Below are 25,226 nucleotides of genomic sequence, written 5' to 3' on the forward strand. Positions count from 1 at the left end.
GGAGATCGGAGGAAAATGATACGCTAGCTTGAAGTCCCACTTCACTGCTAGAGCGTACAAAATAGGCTGAGGGATCCCTGGTTCTGGACCCATACCTGGGGACCTTGTGGTTGAGACTTGAGGCCTACCTCTGGTAGTCCCCATTTGTCCACTAGGATCTGAAAGACATCTGAAGAGCCCATTCCCCGGCGTGTATATCCTGACGACTTAGGAAGTCCGCTTCCCAGTTGAGGACACCTGGTGTGAATACTGCCGAGATTGCTGGAAGATGACATTCTGCCCAGACCAGAATGATTGTCACTTCCGCCATGGCAGCCAGACTTCGCTTGCCTCCCTGATGGTTGAGGTAGGCTACTGCGGTTGCGTTGTCGGACTGTATCTGGACAGGCCTGCCCTTCAGTATATCCTGTGCCTGAACGAGTGCTCTGAATACTGCACAAAGTTCCAGGATGTTTATGGATAAGTGACACTCCTTGGTCGTCCATCTTCCCTGAAAGTTGTGATGACCCATCACTTCGCCCCCTGCGAAGGCTGGCATCCATAGTGAGGAGCACCCAATCTGGAATACAGAAGGGGCGACCTTTGTTCAGACAAAACGTCTGCAACCACCATGAGAGGGAAAGCCGAGCCTCTGGAGAAAGACGGATCGTCTGACTTTATTAACTGGTACTCCCCGCTCCATCGGGAGAGGACCAGCTGTTGCAGTGGTCTGGAGTGGAACTGAGTATATTCCACCATGTTGAAGGTGGACACCATGGACCCCAGACCTGCATCGCTGAGTGGATGGACACCATCTGATTGCGGAGAAATCTGCGAACCCGCTATTGAAGAGCCACAATCTTGTCTCCTGGCAGAAATATCCTTTGTGCCAGAGAGTCCAGGCGTGCCCCTAAATGCACCATCTGCTGTACTGGAGAAAGTGATGATTTTTTCCAATTTATGATCCAGCCGTGTCTGTGTAGCCAGGCAATAGTCAGTCTGAAATTATGTTGTTATACCTCTGGAGACTGTGCCAATATCAGGAGATCATCCAGGTATGGCAGTATTCTGACTCCGTGACACCAGAGATAGGCCGTCATTACAGCCATTATCTTGCTAAAGACCCGCAGAGATGTTGACAAACCAAAAAGCAGTGCCAGAAATTGGAAATGTTGCTGTAGAACCGCAAACCGCAGAAACCTCTGGTGGGAAGGTGTAATTGGCACATGCAGATACGCATCCTGGATGTCCAAGGAAACCATAAAATCTCCCAGTTCCATTGCCAGAACAATTGACCGAAGAGTTTCCATACGGAACTTGGGCAGTCGGATTAATCTGTTGAGACCTTTAAAAATCCGGATTAGGAAAGGGAGACCCATTGGGCTTCTGGATCAAAAAGATTGAAATGATAACCCTTTCTTTGTTGATGCAACGGAACCGGGATTATTACCCCTGAATCCAGCAGGGAACAAATGGCCTGCTGGAGGGCTAAGGCCTTTGCAGACTCCGAGGGAGGAGTTGTGCAAAAAAATCTTTGTGGGGGTGTTTTCCAGAAAGGGCATACCCTCGAGAGACCACTTCTCGGACCCAGGCGTCTGTTGTTGTGTGATGCCAGATATCAGAAAAATGAAGAAGTCGGCCTCCCACCCTGGGATTCCCCTTCCCCAGGGGGAGGCCCCCTCCATCAGGCCGAGGGTTTATCGTCTGACTTGGAAGCAGGATGTCTGATTGCCCAAGATCTTAGTTTGCAGTCTCTTACGATGAGCTGGGTTGTCTAAAGGAAGACTGACCCTTCGTTTTTCCTTGGGGGTGAAAGGCTCGAAATGACAACTGCCTAGGTCTAGGGCTAGTTGTTGCTTTGGAAGCTGCCAGAGTAGCTACAATCTTATCCAATTCTGTGCCAAACAGAATACCTCCCGTAAACGGCAGGGATTCCAAAGCCTTTTTGGACCCTGCATCTTCTTTCCAGTACCTTTAACATAGGGCTCTGCGAGCAACAACTGAGGCAGCTGATGTCTTAGAAGCCAGAATACCGCTGTCTAATGCTGCCTCTCCCAGATAGGAGGCTGTCTCTTTGATATAGGAGATAAACATCAGCTGGTCTCTGGAAGAATATTTTCCAGTGGCCCTGTCCATTCTTCAATAGCCAGGCTATGGCGGGCGGGTAACAGCTCCTGACAGAGAAAAAAACATCTTGAGACAGGCTTCAAGTCTTATATCCTTAAGAGGATGGTTAAGAGCGCCACATTGCCCATATCATCTGCATCCTTAAGGGAGGATGCAGATGGTATGGGCAATGTGACGCTCTTAACCAGATGTTCCACATGAGCATCCACAATCGTCAGGTGGGAGGGGGTATAAAGCTATAACCTTCTTTGTTACATGGAATCATCTATCAGGAGAGCTCCATGCTTCCCCCATAAGTTCCGAGAGTTGCTCAGATTTAGGAAACTCAGCCTTAACGACCCTCTGGCGTTTGAACACAGGAGCCTTCGTAGGTTCTGGCTCCTCACTATGTTTAAAATAGTTTTGACTGCCCTAATCAAGGAGGGAACATCAACTGTTGCCAGATGGTCCTCTCCTGAGAGACAGACTCCTGAGAGGAGCCCTGTACCTCATCAAATTCATCTGAAGATGCATCAGAATCTGCAGGCTGGAAGGACTGATAGGAAGGACGGAGCCATACACTGGCTTGAGTGGGCATAAACATGCCATACATGAAACCAGCACAGGGGCTTTAGCCTGTTTCTCCTTATCTTTAGACATAACACAATACAATGTTATGCCAAGATACAATGTGACAGTGTGCTCACCCCCAAAATAACCCACACACCTGTAGCAGAGAGTTATGAGGATAAATAGCAGTAGTAGTAGTAGTTATAACTGACAGTTATTCAGAAAAAGGCAGTATAACACACAGCAGACTTACATAAGTCACATACAATGCAATGATATAGCTGTATATATACAATAAGCTCTTAAGTCAACTACGAAAAGCACGAAAGCTTAGTAGGACATTGAGCTCTGTATAACCTGGCCACCTAAGGAGATGTATACAGGGAGACTGACCAAACCTCCTGAGATTCGCAGGTACAGTAGATCACCTGGAAGTGGTCTCTGGGCGTCTCATATAACAAGGAGGAGCAACCCAGATGCAGGAAACCTCGTCTCTGGACCAGCGTCTGGTCTGGGGGAAGGGGCCAACGGGGAGAGCCTACCTCCCCTAGGCTGTGTTGATCCACCGGGCAGACTGGCTTCTTACGCTGTCGCCGGTGCCAGAATTTTATGCCCTGGTGGTCTATCGGGAGAAGCAGTCGTCCCTGATTCCCCACAACAGCGGCCACAGACTGCCACGTGGTTCCCCGCAAGCGGGGGAACCACCTTACCTGCATCCCCGATGTCTCAGGCTGCAGTCCCGAGCGGGGGTAGATGGAGCAGCAGCACGGGCGTCCATTCGGACACCTACGATGCTTAATCATGTAAAAAAATCCTGGGAGCTAAAGCTTGAAACTGTTTGGTGCCTGGATCACTCTAACCACATACCCCAAGGTAATTCCTGTGGACCCAATGGAACCAGAAGAAGAAAGATAAGTTTACACATTGTAACTATGTGAATATTAGGCTAGTTTGGGCTGAGGGACCATTTTGGTCAATGTGTAAAAATAGATCTATTCCAATTCCACAAGTGTTACATATTAAAGATTCCTCAATTTTTCTGTTAACTTTTAAAGAAGGCAAAAGGGCACAACCAACCTCCCCTCCCACACATTCTTTTCTATAACTATTCTATCGCTATAAATAAGAATACTTACTCCAAATGGCGCAACATCTCAGTTGTGCTTTTTCCACCAACGCAGTTTAATGCCAATCGGGGGCGGGGACAGGTCTGTAAGAGACTGAATTTTGAATAGAGACTCCAGATGGAGACTAGAATGAGTAGGCTAGGATGAGTTGCCTTACCTTAAACAGATCTTTCATCTCTGGCTTACGCAGTTGGTCTTCAGTGATCACATGATCAGCGCCTAGCTCATGAAGTCTATGCACCAAGCTCTGTAGCTCTGTCCTGCAGATACATATTAATGTGCCTCAGTTCAGTATAGAAGTCTCCAGATCGATATCTAAATCCTGATATTCTATTTGTATTCATACCTTTGTTCACAGTCTATCCCAGGAGCTCTTCTAATATAAATTATGTAACTATTATAAGATAAGTGCTTTGAAATATAAAAGGGAAATACTAACATACAGTACTGTTTGTCAATTCTACCACATCTCTATCACCTTTACAGCATTTTCTGCTTGCACATGCAACCTATTTCTGCACATACTGTACCTATCTCGCACAATGTTAATGGTGGTGATGCCCAGGGATGCAGCAATCTGTATAACGGCCTGACCCACACTACTGTTGCTGGCATTCTGTATTACTGAGTCACCTGGCAAGGAAGAAAAGAAGAGAAATAAAAAGAAAACCAGTCTAAATAAATACAACTGGCTTCTCTCCCACTCCTTCTCTTTCAAATATCATATACCTGGCCGTAGGGTTTCATAATCAGAAAGCAGTCTGTATGCAGTACAAGGGTTAACGCTTAAGGTTGCTGCTCCCTCTACAGATATGTCACTGGGGACCCGGACCAAGGCTTCCTCACTGAACACACCCTCTGTACGCCATGTACCTGAAGAAAATTATACATTTTTATTTACATCCATCCTCTATCACTACTTTCTTAAAAAAAAATTGAAAGAATAGCAAAAAGGAAAATAATATAGATGTGAAGAAAAACAAACAAAATAGCAAATAGATGACTGCAGTTGGTCATGTATTACTGTTCACACCAGCAAACAAGGGGGCGCATTGTGATAGGCTGCTGTACGGGGAGGGGGGCATGTGTGACAGGCTACTGTATAGGGGGAGGACATGTGTGACAGGCTACTGTATAGGGGGAGGACATGTGTGACAGGCTACTGTATAGGGGGAGGACATGTGTGGCAAGCTACTGTATAGGGGGAGGACATATGTGGCAGGCTGCTGCGCAGGGGCTAGGACATGTGACAGACTGCTGCGCAGGAGGGGAACAGTGTGACAGACTGCTGCGCAGGAGGGGAACAGTGTGACAGACTGCTGCGCAGGAGGGGAACAGTGTGACAGACTGCTGCGCAGGAGGGGAACAGTGTGACAGACTGCTGCGCAGGAGGGGAACAGTGTGACAGACTGCTGCGCAGGAGGGGAACAGTGTGACAGACTGCTGCGCAGGAGGGGAACAGTGTGACAGACTGCTGCGCAGGAGGGGAACAGTGTGACAGACTGCTGCGCAGGAGGGGAACAGTGTGACAGACTGCTGCGCAGGAGGGGAACAGTGTGACAGACTGCTGCGCAGGAGGGGAACAGTGTGACAGACTGCTGCGCAGGAGGGGAACAGTGTGACAGACTGCTGCGCAGGAGGGGAACAGTGTGACAGACTGCTGCGCAGGAGGGGAACAGTGTGACAGACTGCTGCGCAGGAGGGGAACAGTGTGACAGACTGCTGCGCAGGAGGGGAACAGTGTGACAGACTGCTGCGCAGGAGGGGAACAGTGTGACAGACTGCTGCGCAGGAGGGGAACAGTGTGACAGACTGCTGCGCAGGAGGGGAACAGTGTGACAGACTGCTGCGCAGGAGGGGAACAGTGTGACAGACTGCTGCGCAGGAGGGGAACAGTGTGACAGACTGCTGCGCAGGAGGGGAACAGTGTGACAGACTGCTGCGCAGGAGGGGAACAGTGTGACAGACTGCTGCGCAGGAGGGGAACAGTGTGACAGACTGCTGCGCAGGAGGGGAACAGTGTGACAGACTGCTGCGCAGGAGGGGAACAGTGTGACAGACTGCTGCGCAGGAGGGGAACAGTGTGACAGACTGCTGCGCAGGAGGGGAACAGTGTGACAGACTGCTGCGCAGGAGGGGAACAGTGTGACAGACTGCTGCGCAGGAGGGGAACAGTGTGACAGACTGCTGCGCAGGAGGGGAACAGTGTGACAGACTGCTGCGCAGGAGGGGAACAGTGTGACAGACTGCTGCGCAGGAGGGGAACAGTGTGACAGACTGCTGCGCAGGAGGGGAACAGTGTGACAGACTGCTGCGCAGGAGGGGAACAGTGTGACAGACTGCTGCGCAGGAGGGGAACAGTGTGACAGACTGCTGCGCAGGAGGGGAACAGTGTGACAGACTGCTGCGCAGGAGGGGAACAGTGTGACAGACTGCTGCGCAGGAGGGGAACAGTGTGACAGACTGCTGCGCAGGAGGGGAACAGTGTGACAGACTGCTGCGCAGGAGGGGAACAGTGTGACAGACTGCTGCGCAGGAGGGGAACAGTGTGACAGACTGCTGCGCAGGAGGGGAACAGTGTGACAGACTGCTGCGCAGGAGGGGAACAGTGTGACAGACTGCTGCGCAGGAGGGGAACAGTGTGACAGACTGCTGCGCAGGAGGGGAACAGTGTGACAGACTGCTGCGCAGGAGGGGAACAGTGTGACAGACTGCTGCGCAGGAGGGGAACAGTGTGACAGACTGCTGCGCAGGAGGGGAACAGTGTGACAGACTGCTGCGCAGGAGGGGAACAGTGTGACAGACTGCTGCGCAGGAGGGGAACAGTGTGACAGACTGCTGCGCAGGAGGGGAACAGTGTGACAGACTGCTGCGCAGGAGGGGAACAGTGTGACAGACTGCTGCGCAGGAGGGGAACAGTGTGACAGACTGCTGCGCAGGAGGGGAACAGTGTGACAGACTGCTGCGCAGGAGGGGAACAGTGTGACAGACTGCTGCGCAGGAGGGGAACAGTGTGACAGACTGCTGCGCAGGAGGGGAACAGTGTGACAGACTGCTGCGCAGGAGGGGAACAGTGTGACAGACTGCTGCGCAGGAGGGGAACAGTGTGACAGACTGCTGCGCAGGAGGGGAACAGTGTGACAGACTGCTGCGCAGGAGGGGAACAGTGTGACAGACTGCTGTGCAGGAGGGGAACAGTGTGACAGACTGCTGTGCAGGAGGGGAACAGTGTGACAGACTGCTGTGCAGGAGGGGAACAGTGTGACAGACTGCTGTGCAGGAGGGGAACAGTGTGACAGACTGCTGTGCAGGAGGGGAACAGTGTGACAGACTGCTGTGCAGGAGGGGAACAGTGTGACAGACTGCTGTGCAGGAGGGGAACAGTGTGACAGACTGCTGTGCAGGAGGGGAACAGTGTGACAGACTGCTGTGCAGGAGGGGAACAGTGTGACAGACTGCTGTGCAGGAGGGGAACAGTGTGACAGACTGCTGTGCAGGAGGGGAACAGTGTGACAGACTGCTGTGCAGGAGGGGAACAGTGTGACAGACTGCTGTGCAGGAGGGGAACAGTGTGACAGACTGCTGTGCAGGAGGGGAACAGTGTGACAGACTGCTGTGCAGGAGGGGAACAGTGTGACAGACTGCTGTGCAGGAGGGGAACAGTGTGACAGACTGCTGTGCAGGAGGGGAACAGTGTGACAGACTGCTGTGCAGGAGGGGAACAGTGTGACAGACTGCTGTGCAGGAGGGGAACAGTGTGACAGACTGCTGTGCAGGAGGGGAACAGTGTGACAGACTGCTGTGCAGGAGGGGAACAGTGTGACAGACTGCTGTGCAGGAGGGGAACAGTGTGACAGACTGCTGTGCAGGAGGGGAACAGTGTGACAGACTGCTGTGCAGGAGGGGAACAGTGTGACAGACTGCTGTGCAGGAGGGGAACAGTGTGACAGACTGCTGTGCAGGAGGGGAACAGTGTGACAGACTGCTGTGCAGGAGGGGAACAGTGTGACAGACTGCTGTGCAGGAAGGGAACAGTGTGACAGACTGCTGTGCAGGAAGGGAACAGTGTGACAGACTGCTGTGCAGGAAGGGAACAGTGTGACAGACTGCTGTGCAGGAAGGGAACAGTGTGACAGACTGCTGTGCAGGAAGGGAACAGTGTGACAGACTGCTGTGCAGGAAGGGAACAGTGTGACAGACTGCTGTGCAGGAAGGGAACAGTGTGACAGACTGCTGTGCAGGAAGGGAACAGTGTGACAGACTGCTGTGCAGGAAGGGAACAGTGTGACAGACTGCTGTGCAGGAAGGGAACAGTGTGACAGACTGCTGTGCAGGAAGGGAACAGTGTGACAGACTGCTGTGCAGGAAGGGAACAGTGTGACAGACTGCTGTGCAGGAAGGGAACAGTGTGACAGACTGCTGTGCAGGAAGGGAACAGTGTGACAGACTGCTGTGCAGGAAGGGAACAGTGTGACAGACTGCTGTGCAGGAAGGGAACAGTGTGACAGACTGCTGTGCAGGAAGGGAACAGTGTGACAGACTGCTGTGCAGGAAGGGAACAGTGTGACAGACTGCTGTGCAGGAAGGGAACAGTGTGACAGACTGCTGTGCAGGAAGGGAACAGTGTGACAGACTGCTGTGCAGGAAGGGAACAGTGTGACAGACTGCTGTGCAGGAAGGGAACAGTGTGACAGACTGCTGTGCAGGAAGGGAACAGTGTGACAGACTGCTGTGCAGGAAGGGAACAGTGTGACAGACTGCTGTGCAGGAAGGGAACAGTGTGACAGACTGCTGTGCAGGAAGGGAACAGTGTGACAGACTGCTGTGCAGGAAGGGAACAGTGTGACAGACTGCTGTGCAGGAAGGGAACAGTGTGACAGACTGCTGTGCAGGAAGGGAACAGTGTGACAGACTGCTGTGCAGGAAGGGAACAGTGTGACAGACTGCTGTGCAGGAAGGGAACAGTGTGACAGACTGCTGTGCAGGAAGGGAACAGTGTGACAGACTGCTGTGCAGGAAGGGAACAGTGTGACAGACTGCTGTGCAGGAAGGGAACAGTGTGACAGACTGCTGTGCAGGAAGGGAACAGTGTGACAGACTGCTGTGCAGGAAGGGAACAGTGTGACAGACTGCTGTGCAGGAAGGGAACAGTGTGACAGACTGCTGTGCAGGAAGGGAACAGTGTGACAGACTGCTGTGCAGGAAGGGAACAGTGTGACAGACTGCTGTGCAGGAAGGGAACAGTGTGACAGACTGCTGTGCAGGAAGGGAACAGTGTGACAGACTGCTGTGCAGGAAGGGAACAGTGTGACAGACTGCTGTGCAGGAAGGGAACAGTGTGACAGACTGCTGTGCAGGAAGGGAACAGTGTGACAGACTGCTGTGCAGGAAGGGAACAGTGTGACAGACTGCTGTGCAGGAAGGGAACAGTGTGACAGACTGCTGTGCAGGAAGGGAACAGTGTGACAGACTGCTGTGCAGGAAGGGAACAGTGTGACAGACTGCTGTGCAGGAAGGGAACAGTGTGACAGACTGCTGTGCAGGAAGGGAACAGTGTGACAGACTGCTGTGCAGGAAGGGAACAGTGTGACAGACTGCTGTGCAGGAAGGGAACAGTGTGACAGACTGCTGTGCAGGAAGGGAACAGTGTGACAGACTGCTGTGCAGGAAGGGAACAGTGTGACAGACTGCTGTGCAGGAGGGGAACAGTGTGACAGACTGCTGTGCAGGAAGGGAACAGTGTGACAGACTGCTGTGCAGGAAGGGAACAGTGTGACAGACTGCTGTGCAGGAAGGGAACAGTGTGACAGACTGCTGTGCAGGAAGGGAACAGTGTGACAGACTGCTGTGCAGGAAGGGAACAGTGTGACAGACTGCTGTGCAGGAAGGGAACAGTGTGACAGACTGCTGTGCAGGAAGGGAACAGTGTGACAGACTGCTGTGCAGGAAGGGAACAGTGTGACAGACTGCTGTGCAGGAGGGGAACAGTGTGACAGACTGCTGTGCAGGAGGGGAACAGTGTGACAGACTGCTGTGCAGGAGGGGAACAGTGTGACAGATTGCTGTGCAGGAGGGGAACAGTGTGACAGACTGCTGTGCAGGAGGGGAATAGTGTGACAGACTGCTGTGCAGGAGGGGAACAGTGTGACAGACTGCTGTGCAGGAGGGGAATAGTGTGACAAAAGCTGTGGATTGTTCTTTTTCAGTGTTCGCCAACTTCTGACATTACAAGTTGGTGAGAAGTTGGCTAGTCTGCTGAAAAAGTTGGCAGGTTGGCTAGTCTGATGAATAAGTTGGTTCAGTGTATGGAATACTGGCCATACACGGAACAACTATTGTGTCAACCAGCCAACTACAGATATGTCCAGTTGAATTTTTGCCCGCTTATGTAGCAAGTCGTGCCAATATACGGGTACGTGCGCTGCATTAGCACCTGCGACCCCACAGGATTGCATGGTGCAAACTCAGCTTACGGCATGGCGTACAGCGGCGCACGCAGTCGTGGCAAATCGCATGAGCGATGCGTGCGCACATTTGCAGCGCGAGCGGCAAGGATGCAAGAAGACACGTCTGTAGTTGGCTACTTGGAACGATAATATACCTGTGTGTGGGAGCAAATGCTAGTCGGCCGTTTGCTCCCACGTGCACTTTCCCCCAACTGAACAATATGCCAGAGAAGTAGGCAAACACTGACCACATAGTTTTGCAGTCTAAAAAAAAAAAAAAATGCGTGGTGGTCCCCATCAATTTTGTAACTAGAACTGCTGTGTGGAGCACAGTTTTAGTTGGACTGCCAATTTGGACCGTTGGTTAGTAAACTTAAATGAGACAGGAAAATCTATACCTGTACAACAGTAGGCAAAACCTCTTTATACATATAGTTCATTTGTTAGCTAATTACAGGCATGTGTAATCAACAGAGCATTTTATACAGGCAGTATGACAGCCTGGTCACACAATCAACATACAAAATGTGGGAAGCACACACTGGAGGCGATTCAGAGGTGGACGCAGTTGCAATAACCAGCCGCTACTGCCTCTTTATGGTAATGGCATAGCCGATGGGCATCATATTGAGATGCCCACCAGCTGCGGCGCGATTCCGCTGATTGGTGTGTACAAATACACACCTTCGGCACACCATGGGACATTGGCAGACACAGAATGTCTGACTGACCATGGGTGCTGACACCAACATGCCCGTGACACACCCGCGTCTGTAAACCCCCATCCAGTTACCACCCAGAAACGACCCCCTACATGCAATTTCAAATCTGTGTCTCTGTGCGGTAACTATCAGAGCACATGCCTTTCCTGCGTCCACCTCTGAATCACCCCCACTGTGTACAGCTAAACCATACACTTCCCTACTGATAAAAGGAAATTCTGTGATACTATCAAGACTTTCCTAAATGATAAGGAGGCCAGAGAGCTGCAGGGGAGATTTGCCTCAGGTTTACCCTGCCTGTCAGTGCTTGCAGATTCAGTGGACAAGGAGAATAGGAGAATGGTGCTTCCATTTCTGTAAGGTATGATGCATATTGTATGGTTATTCCTTGGTAGTGTCAAGCAAATATTCTAGAATGTGCATAATTCCGATCTTTACGAGAAATGTTTCAGTGGTGTCTATGGCTTATTTTAATAAACAAATTAGCAGCGACTACCTTTGACAATAAATACCAATTTGCAAACAGATAAAGAAAAGGAACACTGCGCTTGATAACGGCCTAATATGTATGAATAGATCAGAAAATATAGTAGTAAAAAAGATACATTTTATATCACATTTAAATACATGTTATTAATACAAGCCATAAGAACAGACACAAAAACATAAAACTCACATTCAAAGAGATTCATTTAAAAGCAATATTATTTTCAGATTTAAATAAAGTCCAATACTGATGGCAATTGAATTCCTATGCACTTGCAAAAAGGTAAAACAATATGTAGCAGCTGGTATTTAGAACTGATGTAAAAAGTATCTTTTGTGTCTGCGCTCGTGTCCCAGTACAGACACTATTTCATAAGATCACAGTTACAGTAGGTCGTAAAAACGGCTTTCTCTCCACTAATATATTTGGTTTAGATGATAGCTTGGCGTTTGTGATCACAAAGCTTCTGCCATGAACAGGAATAAAACAGCACTGGCACCAGTGCTGTTTTATTCCTGTTCATGGCAGAAGCTTTTTGATCGGTCTCACAGTTTGACCAAATTTTCATATGCCACCTCTCAAGTGGCTACCATTGGTCCGCACTACCCAGAACGGAGCAGCTACTGGGACTCATTTACATCTCCTAGATTCACACCTATGGGATAAGCGGTTTACACTCATCCACTGAATTGGTTTGACCCAGCGGGGGCGCCCGGTCATTGTGGAGAGGCGAGTCAGCGTACATACAAGCCGCAAGCAGAAGTGCTAATACCAGCTCATCCTTTGCAAGGGGAGCGGCGTATGTCCAAATCACAGACACGAGAAAACTCACTGACTTACAGGGCAATTTGGAAAGCAGAGCAGAGTGCAGTCTGTAGCTGCAGCTACAGACGCCTCGATTGGTTGCGGTGGACCCTGGAGAGGTGAGCGAACATATCTATAGCTGTGATCACAAACACCCGGCTATCATCCAAACCAATATATTAGTGGAGAGAAAGCCGTTTTTCCGACCTACTGTAACTGTGATCTTATGAAATAGTGTCTGTACTGGGACGCCAGCACAGACACAAAAGATACTTTTTACATCAGTTCTCAATACCAGCTGCTACATATTGTTTTACCTTTTTACAAGTGGATAGGAATTCAATTACTTTATTTTAATCTGATGATTACAAAGAAATTAATTTAAAAGCAATATTATTTCCAATCAAATGTGATTTTTATTTTATGTTTTTGTGCCTGTTCTTATGGATATTAGTTGCATGGCTTGTATTAATAACATGTATTTAAATGTGATATAAAATGTATCTTTTTTAATAATATATTTTCTGATCTATTCATACGTATTAGGCCGTTATCAAGCGCAGTGTTCCTTTTCTTTATATGTTTAATCTCGCAATCCTTTGAAGTTTTGACACTAAACTTCCTACATATGCTGCTGATTTAACACGTGCCAATTGTTTATATATTGAATAATTAGTGCTGGGAGCTGGGTAGAGTTCCTACCGCCTGCGGTGTTAACAATTTGCAAACAGATCAAAACCGAGCAGTTATCAAAGGTTTCACTTAAAATTGAAAACATATATAATGTAAACACTGTAATAAATAGAAGGTATAGTTTAATAATTTTTCATTGGATCCACTGAATAAAATTTGTGGAATATTGATGCACTTTAGAAATGGCTTATTTGGTCATAATCTTTCTTTGAGTGGGGATCTTAAATATTTTGTACTGTATAGGTTGGACTAAAACACTAAGTGACATGTGGTACAGCATGTCGACATTCACCATGTCTAACGTGATAACATGTCAACAGGATTAGAATGTTGACAAACGTTCCTGGTGATCCAGTGGTGCCTCTCCTTGTTTGGTGGGTTTGGCAGCTCCAGTGGTGTCTTCCAGGTACCGTGGTGATGTCATGATGACTTCTGGCTGATCCTGTAGCGATTCCGGTGGCAAAGCATCTAACCCTCCCCTCTAGTGCCTAAATCTCCCTCCTCAGCCTAACCCTAACGTTCCACAGCCTAACCCTATCCCTCCGCAGAATGTTGACATTTCACATTTTCGACATTGTGAACATGTCGACATTTCAACATCATGACTGTCGATATTGTGGTGTCGACGTTATGATTGTCGACATGGTGACTACATGCCCACTTAGTGCCATCAAACTATAAATAGTGGTGGGAATAGGTAAAGCGGACCTGCAGAAACACTTTCGCCATCTCAACGTTATTTATTTTCTCACCTAGACCAGTGTCCACAGGAATTACCCAATCGCCAGACCGGACTGAAGACACATGAGCTCCAACTTCTGCAACTACACCTACTCCTTCATTTCCCCCTACAGCTGGAAGTTGGGGCAACAACGCATAGGTCCCTGGAAAAGACGTAAAAGGAACTTAATATTTTATCTGATAAACTGTGTTAGGAGAGAATGCCAAGAAAACATTTTATTTGGGTAATGAACACTCCTTCCTCTGGGGTCACAATTCAAAACATTCTGGAGACCCACTTGTATTCATTATGAAATCAATATACTAACATATGAGACCTGACAATTGCTGGGTTGAGTGGTCCTGCTTCCCCCATAGCACTTTCTTGTGGTCACTTCTCTTAGGGCCTCATTCAGATGCGGTCGGATGCAAGCGGTCGCTCAGAAACTGGGCGGCCGCTTGCATCCTGACCGCCCGCCTCTGTTTCGGTCGTTAGGCTGTGGGTTTACACCCACAGCTCTAACGACCGCTAGGGTGATGGTCGCGATGGTCAGAGACCATCGCGACCATCGGGGCTTACGACAAGACCCTAGGGTAGGGTCTCACTTGTCGTAAGCCCCGAAGAGCTTCTGGCTCTGTCAGAGCCGGAAGCTCTCCACTGACATCACTAGTGATGTCAGTGGGGCCTCCCCCAAACGGTAGGCGTTCCCATGAGAACGCCTCCGTTTGGGCTGCCACCCCCCCCGGCCCGCCTTCCAAACGGGGCGAGCTGTCAATCAACATCGACAGCTCGACCCCTTTGGAAAGAGACCCGCTATGACCGGCGCTGTCAGTCGTAGCGGGTCTCACGCATGCACACGAAGGAGCCGGCTCCCTCGTGCGCATGCACACTGGAAAAACATTGAGGCGGTCGTAGGCCGTACAGCCGCCTCTGAATGAAGGCCTTAGTCCTCCTATAGTGGGAGCTATTACTGGGGTGGAATAGGGTAGTATTAGCATGAGTCTGTCCTGAGTCAGAAATGCTCCTACTGCCCATGTCTGACTTGTATCAGACTCTGTAGAATTATTATATAGATGCACACACCACAAACAGATTTCAGTGGAAGACGTCTGTGCTTTTAGGTTAACAATGCAGCTCCTACAGTATTTGATCAACATATAATTATATAGCAAGACTGTATAATGCCGGCAAGGGTTAAATGACAGTCGTCGAAATGCCGACGCCTGTCATTTTCCCTACGTCGGGAGTCCGACACCCGGCTTACCGATCGAAGGCAAGATGGGCGCGGACAACCACGGTCGGCAGTAAATTATACTGAAACCTTTCCAGATCCTACTTTACAGAGCACAGCACTATGTTGTTGACTAGTTTACAAAGCCGACCACAATCTGGTGGCCAGCGTACAAAGTAGAGCTGTTAAGAAAGTATGGTATTCTTATTCCTAGATAGCATGTCACACCGGCTAGAAGATTATCATCCTAGGAAAGTATTCAGTCGACAGTAAGGCTGTTGACACAAATGTCTGCAGTGTTATGTCGATATGACAATCAAGACGCGGTTCTGATGTGATTTATAGCATTTTAACCATGTTAGCATTAAACATGAAGCTGTATAATCATGTTTAAAGCCATATTACCAACAAGGGTAAAATGCTTTAATTCATATTTCAATCACGTTGCCATTATCCTTTCAACAAATCGTATATATTCCTCATACTCATTCTGTAATATTATTGGTTTATAGGACATAACTACAAGATAGGAAATAGGACTATCAGTTTAGGAAGCTAAATCAGACAGACAATACTCTCTACATGGAGAAAGGGGACATGTGGTGGAACGAGCCAGGCACCAGTGGACACATTTTGATCTCCATGGTGGACTGGTGCTATGGGGTAGATTTACTAATGCTTCTAAAACAGACAAGTAGAGGTGGTGCTGCCCATAGCAACCAATCAGGTTGTAGCTAGAATTTTCTAGAATGCAACAGAGAAATGATAGAAAGAAGCAGATTGGTTGCTATATGCAACACCACCACTTGTCTGTTTTAGAAGCTTTAGTAAATCTACCCCTTAGTCTCTGTTAAAAGGGCATAATTTGAGTGGTGAAGGGGTTTTGTATGCTTGCTATTCCTTCTTGATATCTCCCATCATGTCTGGTCCTCCAATACAACATTTGTTTTTTTTGTATCATCTTACATCCACATTACTCTATTTAAAGTATAGTATATAGTGTCATTACAGTTTTGCGTCACACCAGGCACTAGTGGGTCAGTTGTATTTCTTAAACAATTGCAATTTTTTAAATTGTAAGTATATATTGAATCACAGTGTTGATAAATTACGTAAATGTTTTCTACAGTCAAGTAGAACACTTGCTCTATATTGATTAGAAAGCTCTTACCTTGGACCATGTTAATATCTGAAGGGTTTATGGGGGCAGCCAACATTTTAACTCGTACTTCATAATTAGATGGAGAGGAAACTTTTAGACCCTGCAGACTAAAAAATAAAATAAAAGACAAAAAAACACATTTTAATGTCATGTTAAAGCATGTTATAAAATAGCATCACCATTATACATTATAATCATTTAAATTAAAAAAAGAGTAGCACATTTGCTAGCGTTGTTTAAGTTACGTGAATAGATATAAAAATGTAAGTAGGGATGAGGCTATTGTGCTCAGGGGGGGGAATTAAATTTAAACAGATGTTGAATAGCCGCGGGAGGGAGCTCCTGCAGCTATTCAATACACCGCACTGTTTGGGCGTGCTAAGGATTTCTTCTCGCACCCCCCTGGGGATGCGAGGAGAAATCCGACCAAAGTGCCAAGCGCGCAGCTATTTTTCTGCTTTGCGCGGCGGTTAACGCACCTTAACAGCCTTGTTAAGGCGCGATAACCGGCATTCTCCGACCACACAGCGCACTGAATTGAATAGCTCCGGAAGCTCGCTGCCGGCGCTATTCAATTTGCGTTGAATTGAATCGCCCCTAGTGACTGCCCAAAAATGTACATCGATACCAAATGATTGGCAGGCGTTAATTTACCTACAAAATGTTTATGTTTCTATAGATCACGCACAGGATCCTGGGTCTGGGATCACTTTTTATTTTTAAAATCAAATTAAAAAGCCACAACTGCTGGACCACAATTTTTAATGTTATCAAACTGATGGAGAAGGTAAAGAATGGTGCAGCAACTGTTAGGAATAAAGACAAAAAAGAAAAGCTAGATGCATTTGGCTCTCCTCTGTAACAGAAGGGTGCAGGCATACACTAATGCTCTTTCCAGAGAGGCTGTAATTCTGCTGGTATTGTATACAGTGACTGCACTGAATAGTGTAGTAAGGGTAGAAATCCCAACACCAAGCCCCCCGAAACCCCCCTCCCGGAAGCATGGACCTGATTCAGAGACGGACAGTAATGCAATCGCAACTGCATTCGCTCATGGATCTCTGTTGCTAAAATATGCTAATACCTTTCAAAGCACAGCAGAGCATAGGGACGCCCACTGCTGCCTTCTCATAATTATACGACGTGCAACAGCATAAACATCAGTAACATTGACGCACATTGGGCAATCATGGTGCATATGGGGCAAGTCTGACCAGCCACAAACACTGCAGCTCTCCTGACACGCAGAGAGCCCTCATGCTGCACAGGATATCACAATGTCTAATTTATGCATTCTTCTAACCCCCCGTTACCACACCCAAGCGCTGACAACCTGTCACTCACTTTGCAAATGGTTCCCGTGTACAGATGTAATCACAGTGCAAATGCTGCGCACACAGTGCAGCTTTCGCAAACAATCACTCGATAGGCAAAAATATCAGCTTTGTGTAAATCTCTGAAACAGGCCCTATATCTTTATAGCCTGGATGGCCATCAGTGAGTTAACCATTGTTGGTTACCATCAATGGCATGATACCATTGGTGGATTGCACCCGATAGCCTTCCCTGCTGTGGGTAATGTCCGGTTAGGGGGCCACCAGAAGCGGGCTAAGCTCTGTTGCCCTAGATGAAAAAAAAACAACATTGCCATCTGACCATCAATGGCAGAGAACCATTTCTCAGCCATTGATGGCAAACCACCAATACCCATTCCTAATCCCTGCAGTGGAATAGGTATGAAATATCGATACCCGTCAGCGGCTGCCCGACAGATTAAGAGATCCTGGCAGCGGCAGGCCGACAGCGCTGGGTATCCCGATCGTCCTGAGGTAAGTAATAACTAACCTAACCCCCCTAACGGGTGCCTAACCCTAACCCCCCCTTCCCCACTGCCTAAACTTAAAAACCCCGGGGGGGGTGCCTAACCCTCCCTCCCCCTAGCCTAAACCTAACCCTCCCGGGAGGGGGTGCCTAACCCCAAGTCCCCCCCGGGGATGCCGGGCGCCTGTCTCCCGGCGTCGGGAAAATGACAGGCGTCTAGATATAGACGCCTATCATTTAACCCACGCCAGGATAAAGCAGTCGGGAAGCCAGCTGTCGGGATCACCTCAGTCAGTTTCCCGATGTCGGGAAATCGGCATATCCCGAGTCAGTGCCGGCAAAATTCCAGGTCTGATCCGGATAGGAACCCTGTTCCAACTCCGGGTCAGACCCGGAATTTTGGTGGAAAAGGGGTATAATGCTGCACCTCCAGACCTTCAGGGTTCCAGTTTCAGAGAGGCTAAAAGTATGATTGATCTACAATGGAATATCAAATATTTTGTTTAAGACAGATATTATTATTGTAATAACAAGTATATTTATTACAATTTTTGATGAGAGATCTGCTCCAATCTTCTGAATAGAGGTCTCCTAGTAAATGTTGCTGCTACTTTGAGATAGTGGGGCATCCAGAATACCCTTTAGCTGATTAGAAACAGGAGGTGATCTCTTTGGTGCAGGTTAATCAGGGACCAACAATGTCCCCATAATTAGGGTCTGAAAACATCTACGGGCTGATTCTGAGTCGGGTGTACTGCTGATATTGGACGGAGCTGAACATTTCTTTTTCCTGCTGCGCATGCGTCCGGAGTCTGCATGCACAGAGTCTCAGAAAGGTTTTGAAAATGTATTGGTGTTCCTGGTTGGTGGCTAAGCGGATGGATGGGGATGGTCCATCTTTTGGGTGTGCCGTTGATAGTGGCTGCATATACAGTAGAATCATTCACAACGGAGGCCACACTCAGATGGATAATCTGCCATAGGGCTGGTACAAATTTCAATGGTGCAACCAATGGTGTGTCTAAAGACTCACTTAAGTTGCGTACACACCTAAAGCTATATCAATCCAATCTGTGTGGTGAGAAGGAAAATCCTGTCTGTCTTCCAGTGTTGGGAGCAAATTTCTATTGTTTGCTCCCATACAGCACATTACCAGATTTTCCATCTCACTAGACAGATTGGACAGTGTGTACCCAACATAAGCAGTAGCTGAGTGCAAAGACAACCAGAGTGGGCGTCTCAAGGGCCCCATACATCTGCGATGCATCATCGCGATGTAGCGATCCTGCAACCTGGCATCGCTGAAATTCACAGATATGCTGATCGCGATCAAAAAATGATCGTGATTGGCAGATCGGTGAAATTTAACATGTAGAATTTCACCGACACTGCGACGGATCGCGGAACATCGATGGCCGCTGGTTGGCGTTTCCGATCCCATCGCTACAATCCAGCGCTGATGTATGGGAAGCTTCAGTCCTTGCACATGCACAGATGTACACTAGGGAAGTGATAGTTGCATAAAGCCGCAGAAACAATACAGACAATACTGCAGTGTCCACCTCAGAATCAGGCCCTATTGTTCTTTTCAAATAAACATTCCTGCTCCAACGTAGTGTGGTTATACCATAGTTGTATTTTTTTATACAAAAGATCATGAGCAAAAGCGTCATGAAGAGCATATGAATAGTACTATCAATGATACGTTTCACAGCTCACTGGCTGCTCGCTTCCTCAGATTACGTACTAGTGATGCAGATAGGAGTGTTTCAGCATGGGACGTAAAGGCATTCAGAATAAAAATAGTATATAGGTTTAGATCCATGTGGGGATACCTGTAGTCTCCTCAACAGTGGCGTCACAAGGGGGGTGCGGTGGGGGCGGGCCGCACCGAGTGTCACCCTCCAAGGGGGTGACACCAAAATCTGACTCATCCCCGCCCACCGCTCAGCATAGCCTGCACTGCAGGGAGACGCCAGGCTGGAGAGGCGCTCTCCCTGCAGCAGCTGCTGAGACAGCTTTTAATTCTGCCGGCTGCGCTGCGCCTGTCACACTGAGACAGCCAGCGGCAGCCTACTATACAGTAAGTGGCAAGTGCGGCTGTGCTCTTCATACAGTCCCCTACATGTGGGGGGGAGCGCTAGAGGCACGGGGCTGATTACCTGCTGTCAGTGTAAAGACGATCAGCCTGACTGAAGCCGCCGCCGGGGTGGATCATGGCAGCTGAGCTCCTGCTCCTCCTCTCTTCAGTGAATCAGCTCCCTCCCTGCCTGACAGATCGTCATGCTGGGAGCAGGCACTGGCAGGGACAGTCTACAAAACATTTGCCAGTTTACAAGTGTATTCAAATACTGTTGATTACACTTGAATACTGATAAGTAGTTTGTACACTGTCCCTGCTTCTTCCCAGCCCACCTCCCAGTCAGAGAGGATGAGAAGGAGCTGGGAGACAGCATGCAGCCAGCACAGTGACTATGGTCTAATGTATACAGTAGGTGTAATGGGAAGTAACTAATTCAGTGAGGAGAGAGTGTCTATGCTGGGGATGGTGTATTAATGTATGTGCATGGGTATACTCATTGTGTTTCTGTGTGTATAAGGGGTGTATTCATTTTATGGGTTATATGTGGGTCAATGATGGTCTCTGCATTATCTGGCGGTTACTACGATGCTCTCTGTATTATCTGGCGGTTACTGCTAATGCTCTCTGTATTATCTGGCGGTTACTACCATGCTCTCTGTATAATCTGGCGGTTACTACGATGCCCTCTGTATTATCTGGCGGTTACTACGATGCTCTCTGTATTATCTGGCGGTTACTACGATGCTCTCTGTATTATTTGGCGGTTACTACGATGCTCTCTGCATTATCCGGCGGTTACCATGACGCTCTATGCATTATCTGGCGGTTACCATGACGCTCTCTGCATTATCTGGCGGTTACCATGACGCTCTCTGCATTATCTGGCGGTTACTACGATGCTCTCTGCATTATCTGGCAGTCACTGTTACACTCTATGCAATACAATAGGGGTCATTACTTCTGGGGGTAATATTATAGGGGGCATTACCACTGCCATTGTGGGCACTATTAGGGGGCATTACTAATGGGGGCACTACTACAGGGAGCATTACTTTTGATGGCACTACTACAGGGGGCATTACTACTAGGGGCACTACTACTAGGGGCATTTCTACTAAGGGCATTAATACTGGGGTCACTACTATAGGGGGCACTAATACTATAGAGGGCACTACTATAAGGGGCATTACCACTACCGCTGGGGGCACTATTAGGGGGCATTACCACTGGGGACATTGCATAGGGGCACTGCATAAGGGGCACCACTACTGTGGGCACTACATACGGGACACCACTACTGGGGGCATTGTGTAAATGTGTCTGCTGGACTGATATTTGGGGAGAGTTGCGGAGCTGCGCATCAATTTTATTTATTTTTTGGTGGGGGAGGGGTGTCACCATGAGTTATAGCACCAGATGACACCAACACTAGTGACGCCTCTCCTCCTTAAGTAAATTGGCTACTTAGACTCTGAATACTCTCATGTCCCACTTTGAAATAATAAAAAAAACCTGTCCCGTTGGTGACACGTTCTGCACAACCTGCCAAGCCCAGCAAAAGGCAATTAATGGAGAGGAATATACTCAGAAGGGAAATGATGCTGTGTGCACGCTGACAAGACAAATAAAAGGACAGTTTTACACCCAGAAAACCTCTGGGACCCGGCAGCGTCTGTGTTCCTGACCTTGGTTGCTCTTCACCCACAAGCCCCACATATACTACTGTCTGTGCCTCTGTGGTATGTGACAGCTCCGGACTCGGAGTCCGTTATACGTAGATCAAACAGTTGAAAAAACTCCTAACCTGGTTGATTTAATTACAGGTAAGAACAGTAGAGGGAGGAGCTACAGCTATAGCATGCTGCTACATGTATACAGGCCACACCCCCTCCGCACATGACGCTCGGCGTCCCATTCCCTCTCCTTGCCCTTCCTCCCATGATGCTGCGCTTCTATAGGCCGCCTTTCATCATATGGGTGTCTCACCGCAACACCTGTGTGGGTTCCCCGTGCTTCTCGTACACCAGGCCCCGGGCCGCCGCCGTGCTGAGCTGCCGCCGAAGAAGCCTCAGTCCCGGCAGCCACATGTCCTCTCTCCTTTCTCTGGTGTACTGAGCTGTGACGCCGACGTCCCGCCCACTGCTTTTCCCGTCAGTCACCTGAGCGGCTACGCCCAACCACAGCGGCGCCGCTGACTAAGCAGCAGCCCCCCCGGTAGCAGCTGTTGCGTTAGGATAATAGTTACTAGTAGTGTCTCCATCCTGTCATTACAATTACACTGACCTTTCATTCATCTAGGTTCCATAACCTTTGTGTCTCTTGTGCAAACCGTAGTTTGGTTATACTGCAATTTGTAGGCCCACAACAGCTCGAGAGGTACAGGTTTCTCCTTTACTGTATGTGGCTAACCCCCCAAAAATACTTACATTATGGAGGTTGAGAGTAGTTTGATAGCTGCGTGTAATCCACTTGCCCCAAAAAATGGCCGATTGATCAATGACATCGTTATTCAGTCGTTCAGTAATCGTGCAGTGGATATGCCGGCAACGGCCAGCGATGCACACTCCTGCTGGTCTTTGTCGGCATCGCTCGAACATGACGGTCAACCTGACGATATCAGGTTGAGCATGTTCAGGGATGAGGGACGTTGCCTGCACTGAACGACATATCGTTCAGTGTGGGCACTGCACAGTATAATGAACGATACCGTTATCATTCACTCCTTCATTGTCGGCAAGTGAATACCCGCCTTAAGGGTTTACTGGACGTTTCGTACATGCACAGTACAAAACATCACTCAACTGTGCAAACATTGGCACTGTGTCCACCTCTGAATCAGGACCATAGTCTCTTGCTTCGTCATTGCACATAATGGTCACTGAATATTTCTACATCAGGATCCATAGGGTATCCACAGGATACCTTGGGGTATTGGTGATGACGTCAGGCATCGGACACCACAGAGTTAATTTTGCATCCTCCCAGGATGCACTGGGGTCCCTCTCCTATACCCCACCTCCGAGCCAAGGCATCTCAGTTTCGTTGTGTTCGTCCAGGAGTCGGATTACTTGCAAGCAGAGTGGGGCTATAATGGCCCCTGAAGTTTTCTACAAGCAGCTGTTGCTGCACAAATGAGCTGTACAGCATAGACAGTCAGTACTGATGTTCATGCTGTCGCTCCTACACCCCACCGGACCAGAACGCCAGTACTGATCCAGGGATGCTGGTAGGTATTTGGGGTCACAGCTAGCGGTAACCCCGGATTACCTGGACTGTGGCTGGATTCAAGGGGGCAGTTAAGTGGCGGGGTCCTGCGGAGGGTACCTGCCGGTAACACAGTCCTGTAGGTCTCCAGGCAGGGGGTACCCTGGGGACAGGCTGCGCATGGAGCCAGGTATTAACCTGCGCTTCCACTAGACCACCAGGGACAGTGGGCCACAGCATGTGCGGTACAGCGCGGGGTCCCAGGGGTTAATATCATGCCAGGGGAGCGCGCCTTCCCTGTCAAGCAACCGGCGCCTCCCCTGCTGCACAGTGCCTCTCCACAGCGGTCTGGCGGGCTGTATCAGCGCCCCTTCCCTGGGCCCGCCTCCTCTCTGCTCCACGGCAGCCATTTTCTAATGAAGTGTGCAAACACTGTTGGAAGCTGATACAGGTGGCATCGCGGTCTGGGTCCCCCCGCATACCTCTCCTCCAGAGTAAGGTCAGAGTATGCTGCACTGTTTCCTACCAGGCTCTGTATCTGCGTAGTTAATCTCAGTACTGATAGTGCAGGGATTTATTTCTGCATTGTATGTGACTTAGGGCCTGATTCAGACCCACTCGCGAGCGGCTGTCCGCTCGCAAGTGGGTCGATGTTATGGACTGAGCATGCGCACGACGGAGGGAGCTTCGTCGTGCGCATGCGCCAGACGCGACGAGCGAAGGAAAGTCCTTCGCTCGTTGTGTCCGATCAAAGGGGGCGTGCTGTCAATGTTGATTGACAGCACGCCCCCTTTGGTGGGCGTGCCGGGGGCGTGCCTCCCTGACGGGGGCGTTCCCACGGGAACGCCTCCCGTCAGAAGCCGGCCCACTGACATCACTAGTGATGTCAGTGGGAGTGATTTTGGCTCTGATAGAGCCAAAATCACTCCGGAGCTTGCGGTTGAAAACCTCAACCGCAGGCTCCGACTCGCAATTTCGATGGTCGCGATGGTCTCGACCATCGCGGCCATCACAATGCACGCTCGTATAGCCTGTGGGTGGTGACCCACAGCTATACGAGCGTCCAGGAGGACGCTCCATGAAAATGGAGCCCGGCCCTCATTCAGAGCGTGCGCTCTGCTCAGAGCGTACGGCTCTGAATGAGGGCCTTAATTCTAGCGCTGTCTGCCTGTACTTTCACTTCTGACTGTCAGCCATTTTATTATCCCTGTTCTTGTTCTGCAAAAACTGTTGTGGTGCGGTGTTGCAGGGTATTCATTGCCTCACAGTAAAAATATTGTCTGTGAGGGGAGTCACACTCTCTGTTACACTCATCATGTCTGAAAGTGAACGTGAATTTCCTCTCCAGCTAAAGTGTACCGCATGTACTGTACCAATAGCGGAGGGTGAGGGGCACACTGAAGGTTTATGTCGTTCATGTTATATAATTTCACGCCCGATTTCTGTAACTGCGCCAGTGCAGGAACCGCCCTGGGCTTGTTTTGCTAAGGCACTTACAACCCTTTAATGTCTCAGACAGCTCATTATACATAACGTCTGATGACGGGGAGATATTTGACCTCTCAGACCAGGAGCTGCCTCATACTAAGTAGGTGGAGTCCAAGTCTAAAATATATATACCTGGCCTTATACGGGCAGTCCGTGCGTCCTTGGTTATTACAGTTGACGATTCCCCTGTGGCCAAATCTAAATATGCCTTCTTTAAGGGTGATGCCACTGTATTCCATCTGTCTGGTCAGTTAGTGGATCATTTAAAGGAGGCGTGGAAAAATCCAGGTAGGCGGTACCAGCCTCCAAAACATTTGGCTTTTGCATACCCCTTTGCGGATAATTATTTTTCCAAATGGGAAACCCCTCCACAGGTGGATTCTCATGTCACACGCCTAGTGAGGAGTGCTACATTGCCCATGTCCTCCTTAAAGGATGCTACGGATCGCAAGGTGGAAATATCCTGAAATCCATTTATTCCCTTACGGAGGGGGGGCGTCCAGACCGGCAATGGCCGTGTGCTGGGTTGCCAGAGCCATGGAGCGTTGGGCTGATAGCTTGGAGTTGTCTCTAGACGTTGAC

At 49.1% G+C, this 25,226-nt stretch overlaps 1 protein-coding gene across 2 annotated transcripts in view; it reads right to left on the reverse strand.

Moving 5' to 3' along the window:
• MECR (mitochondrial trans-2-enoyl-CoA reductase) overlaps window positions 1-22,115 on the reverse strand; it is a 36,560-nt gene extending 14,445 nt beyond the window's left edge. The window contains exons 1-7 of one of the 2 annotated variants that reach the window (XM_088459945.1): window positions 21,939-22,115; window positions 16,058-16,155; window positions 13,687-13,818; window positions 4,512-4,655; window positions 4,313-4,415; window positions 3,940-4,042; window positions 3,792-3,865 (exon numbers count right to left, since the gene is read on the reverse strand). In XM_088459945.1, the coding sequence (XP_088316071.1) occupies window positions 3,792-3,865; window positions 3,940-4,042; window positions 4,313-4,415; window positions 4,512-4,655; window positions 13,687-13,818; window positions 16,058-16,155; window positions 21,939-22,039 (755 nt within the window). In that variant the 5' untranslated portion in view covers window positions 22,040-22,115. Of the gene's footprint in view, window positions 1-3,791; window positions 3,866-3,939; window positions 4,043-4,312; window positions 4,416-4,511; window positions 4,656-13,686; window positions 13,819-16,057; window positions 16,156-21,637; window positions 21,713-21,938 lie in introns of those variants that run through there. The other variant, XM_088459946.1, reaches the window with a different exon arrangement.
• Between the last annotated feature and the right edge of the window lie 3,111 nt (window positions 22,116-25,226).

The sequence above is a fragment of the Taudactylus pleione genome, unplaced genomic scaffold (genome assembly GCF_031769625.1).
Source record: "Taudactylus pleione unplaced genomic scaffold, aTauple2 ptg000959l, whole genome shotgun sequence".
Classification (NCBI taxonomy): Eukaryota; Metazoa; Chordata; class Amphibia; order Anura; family Myobatrachidae; genus Taudactylus; species Taudactylus pleione.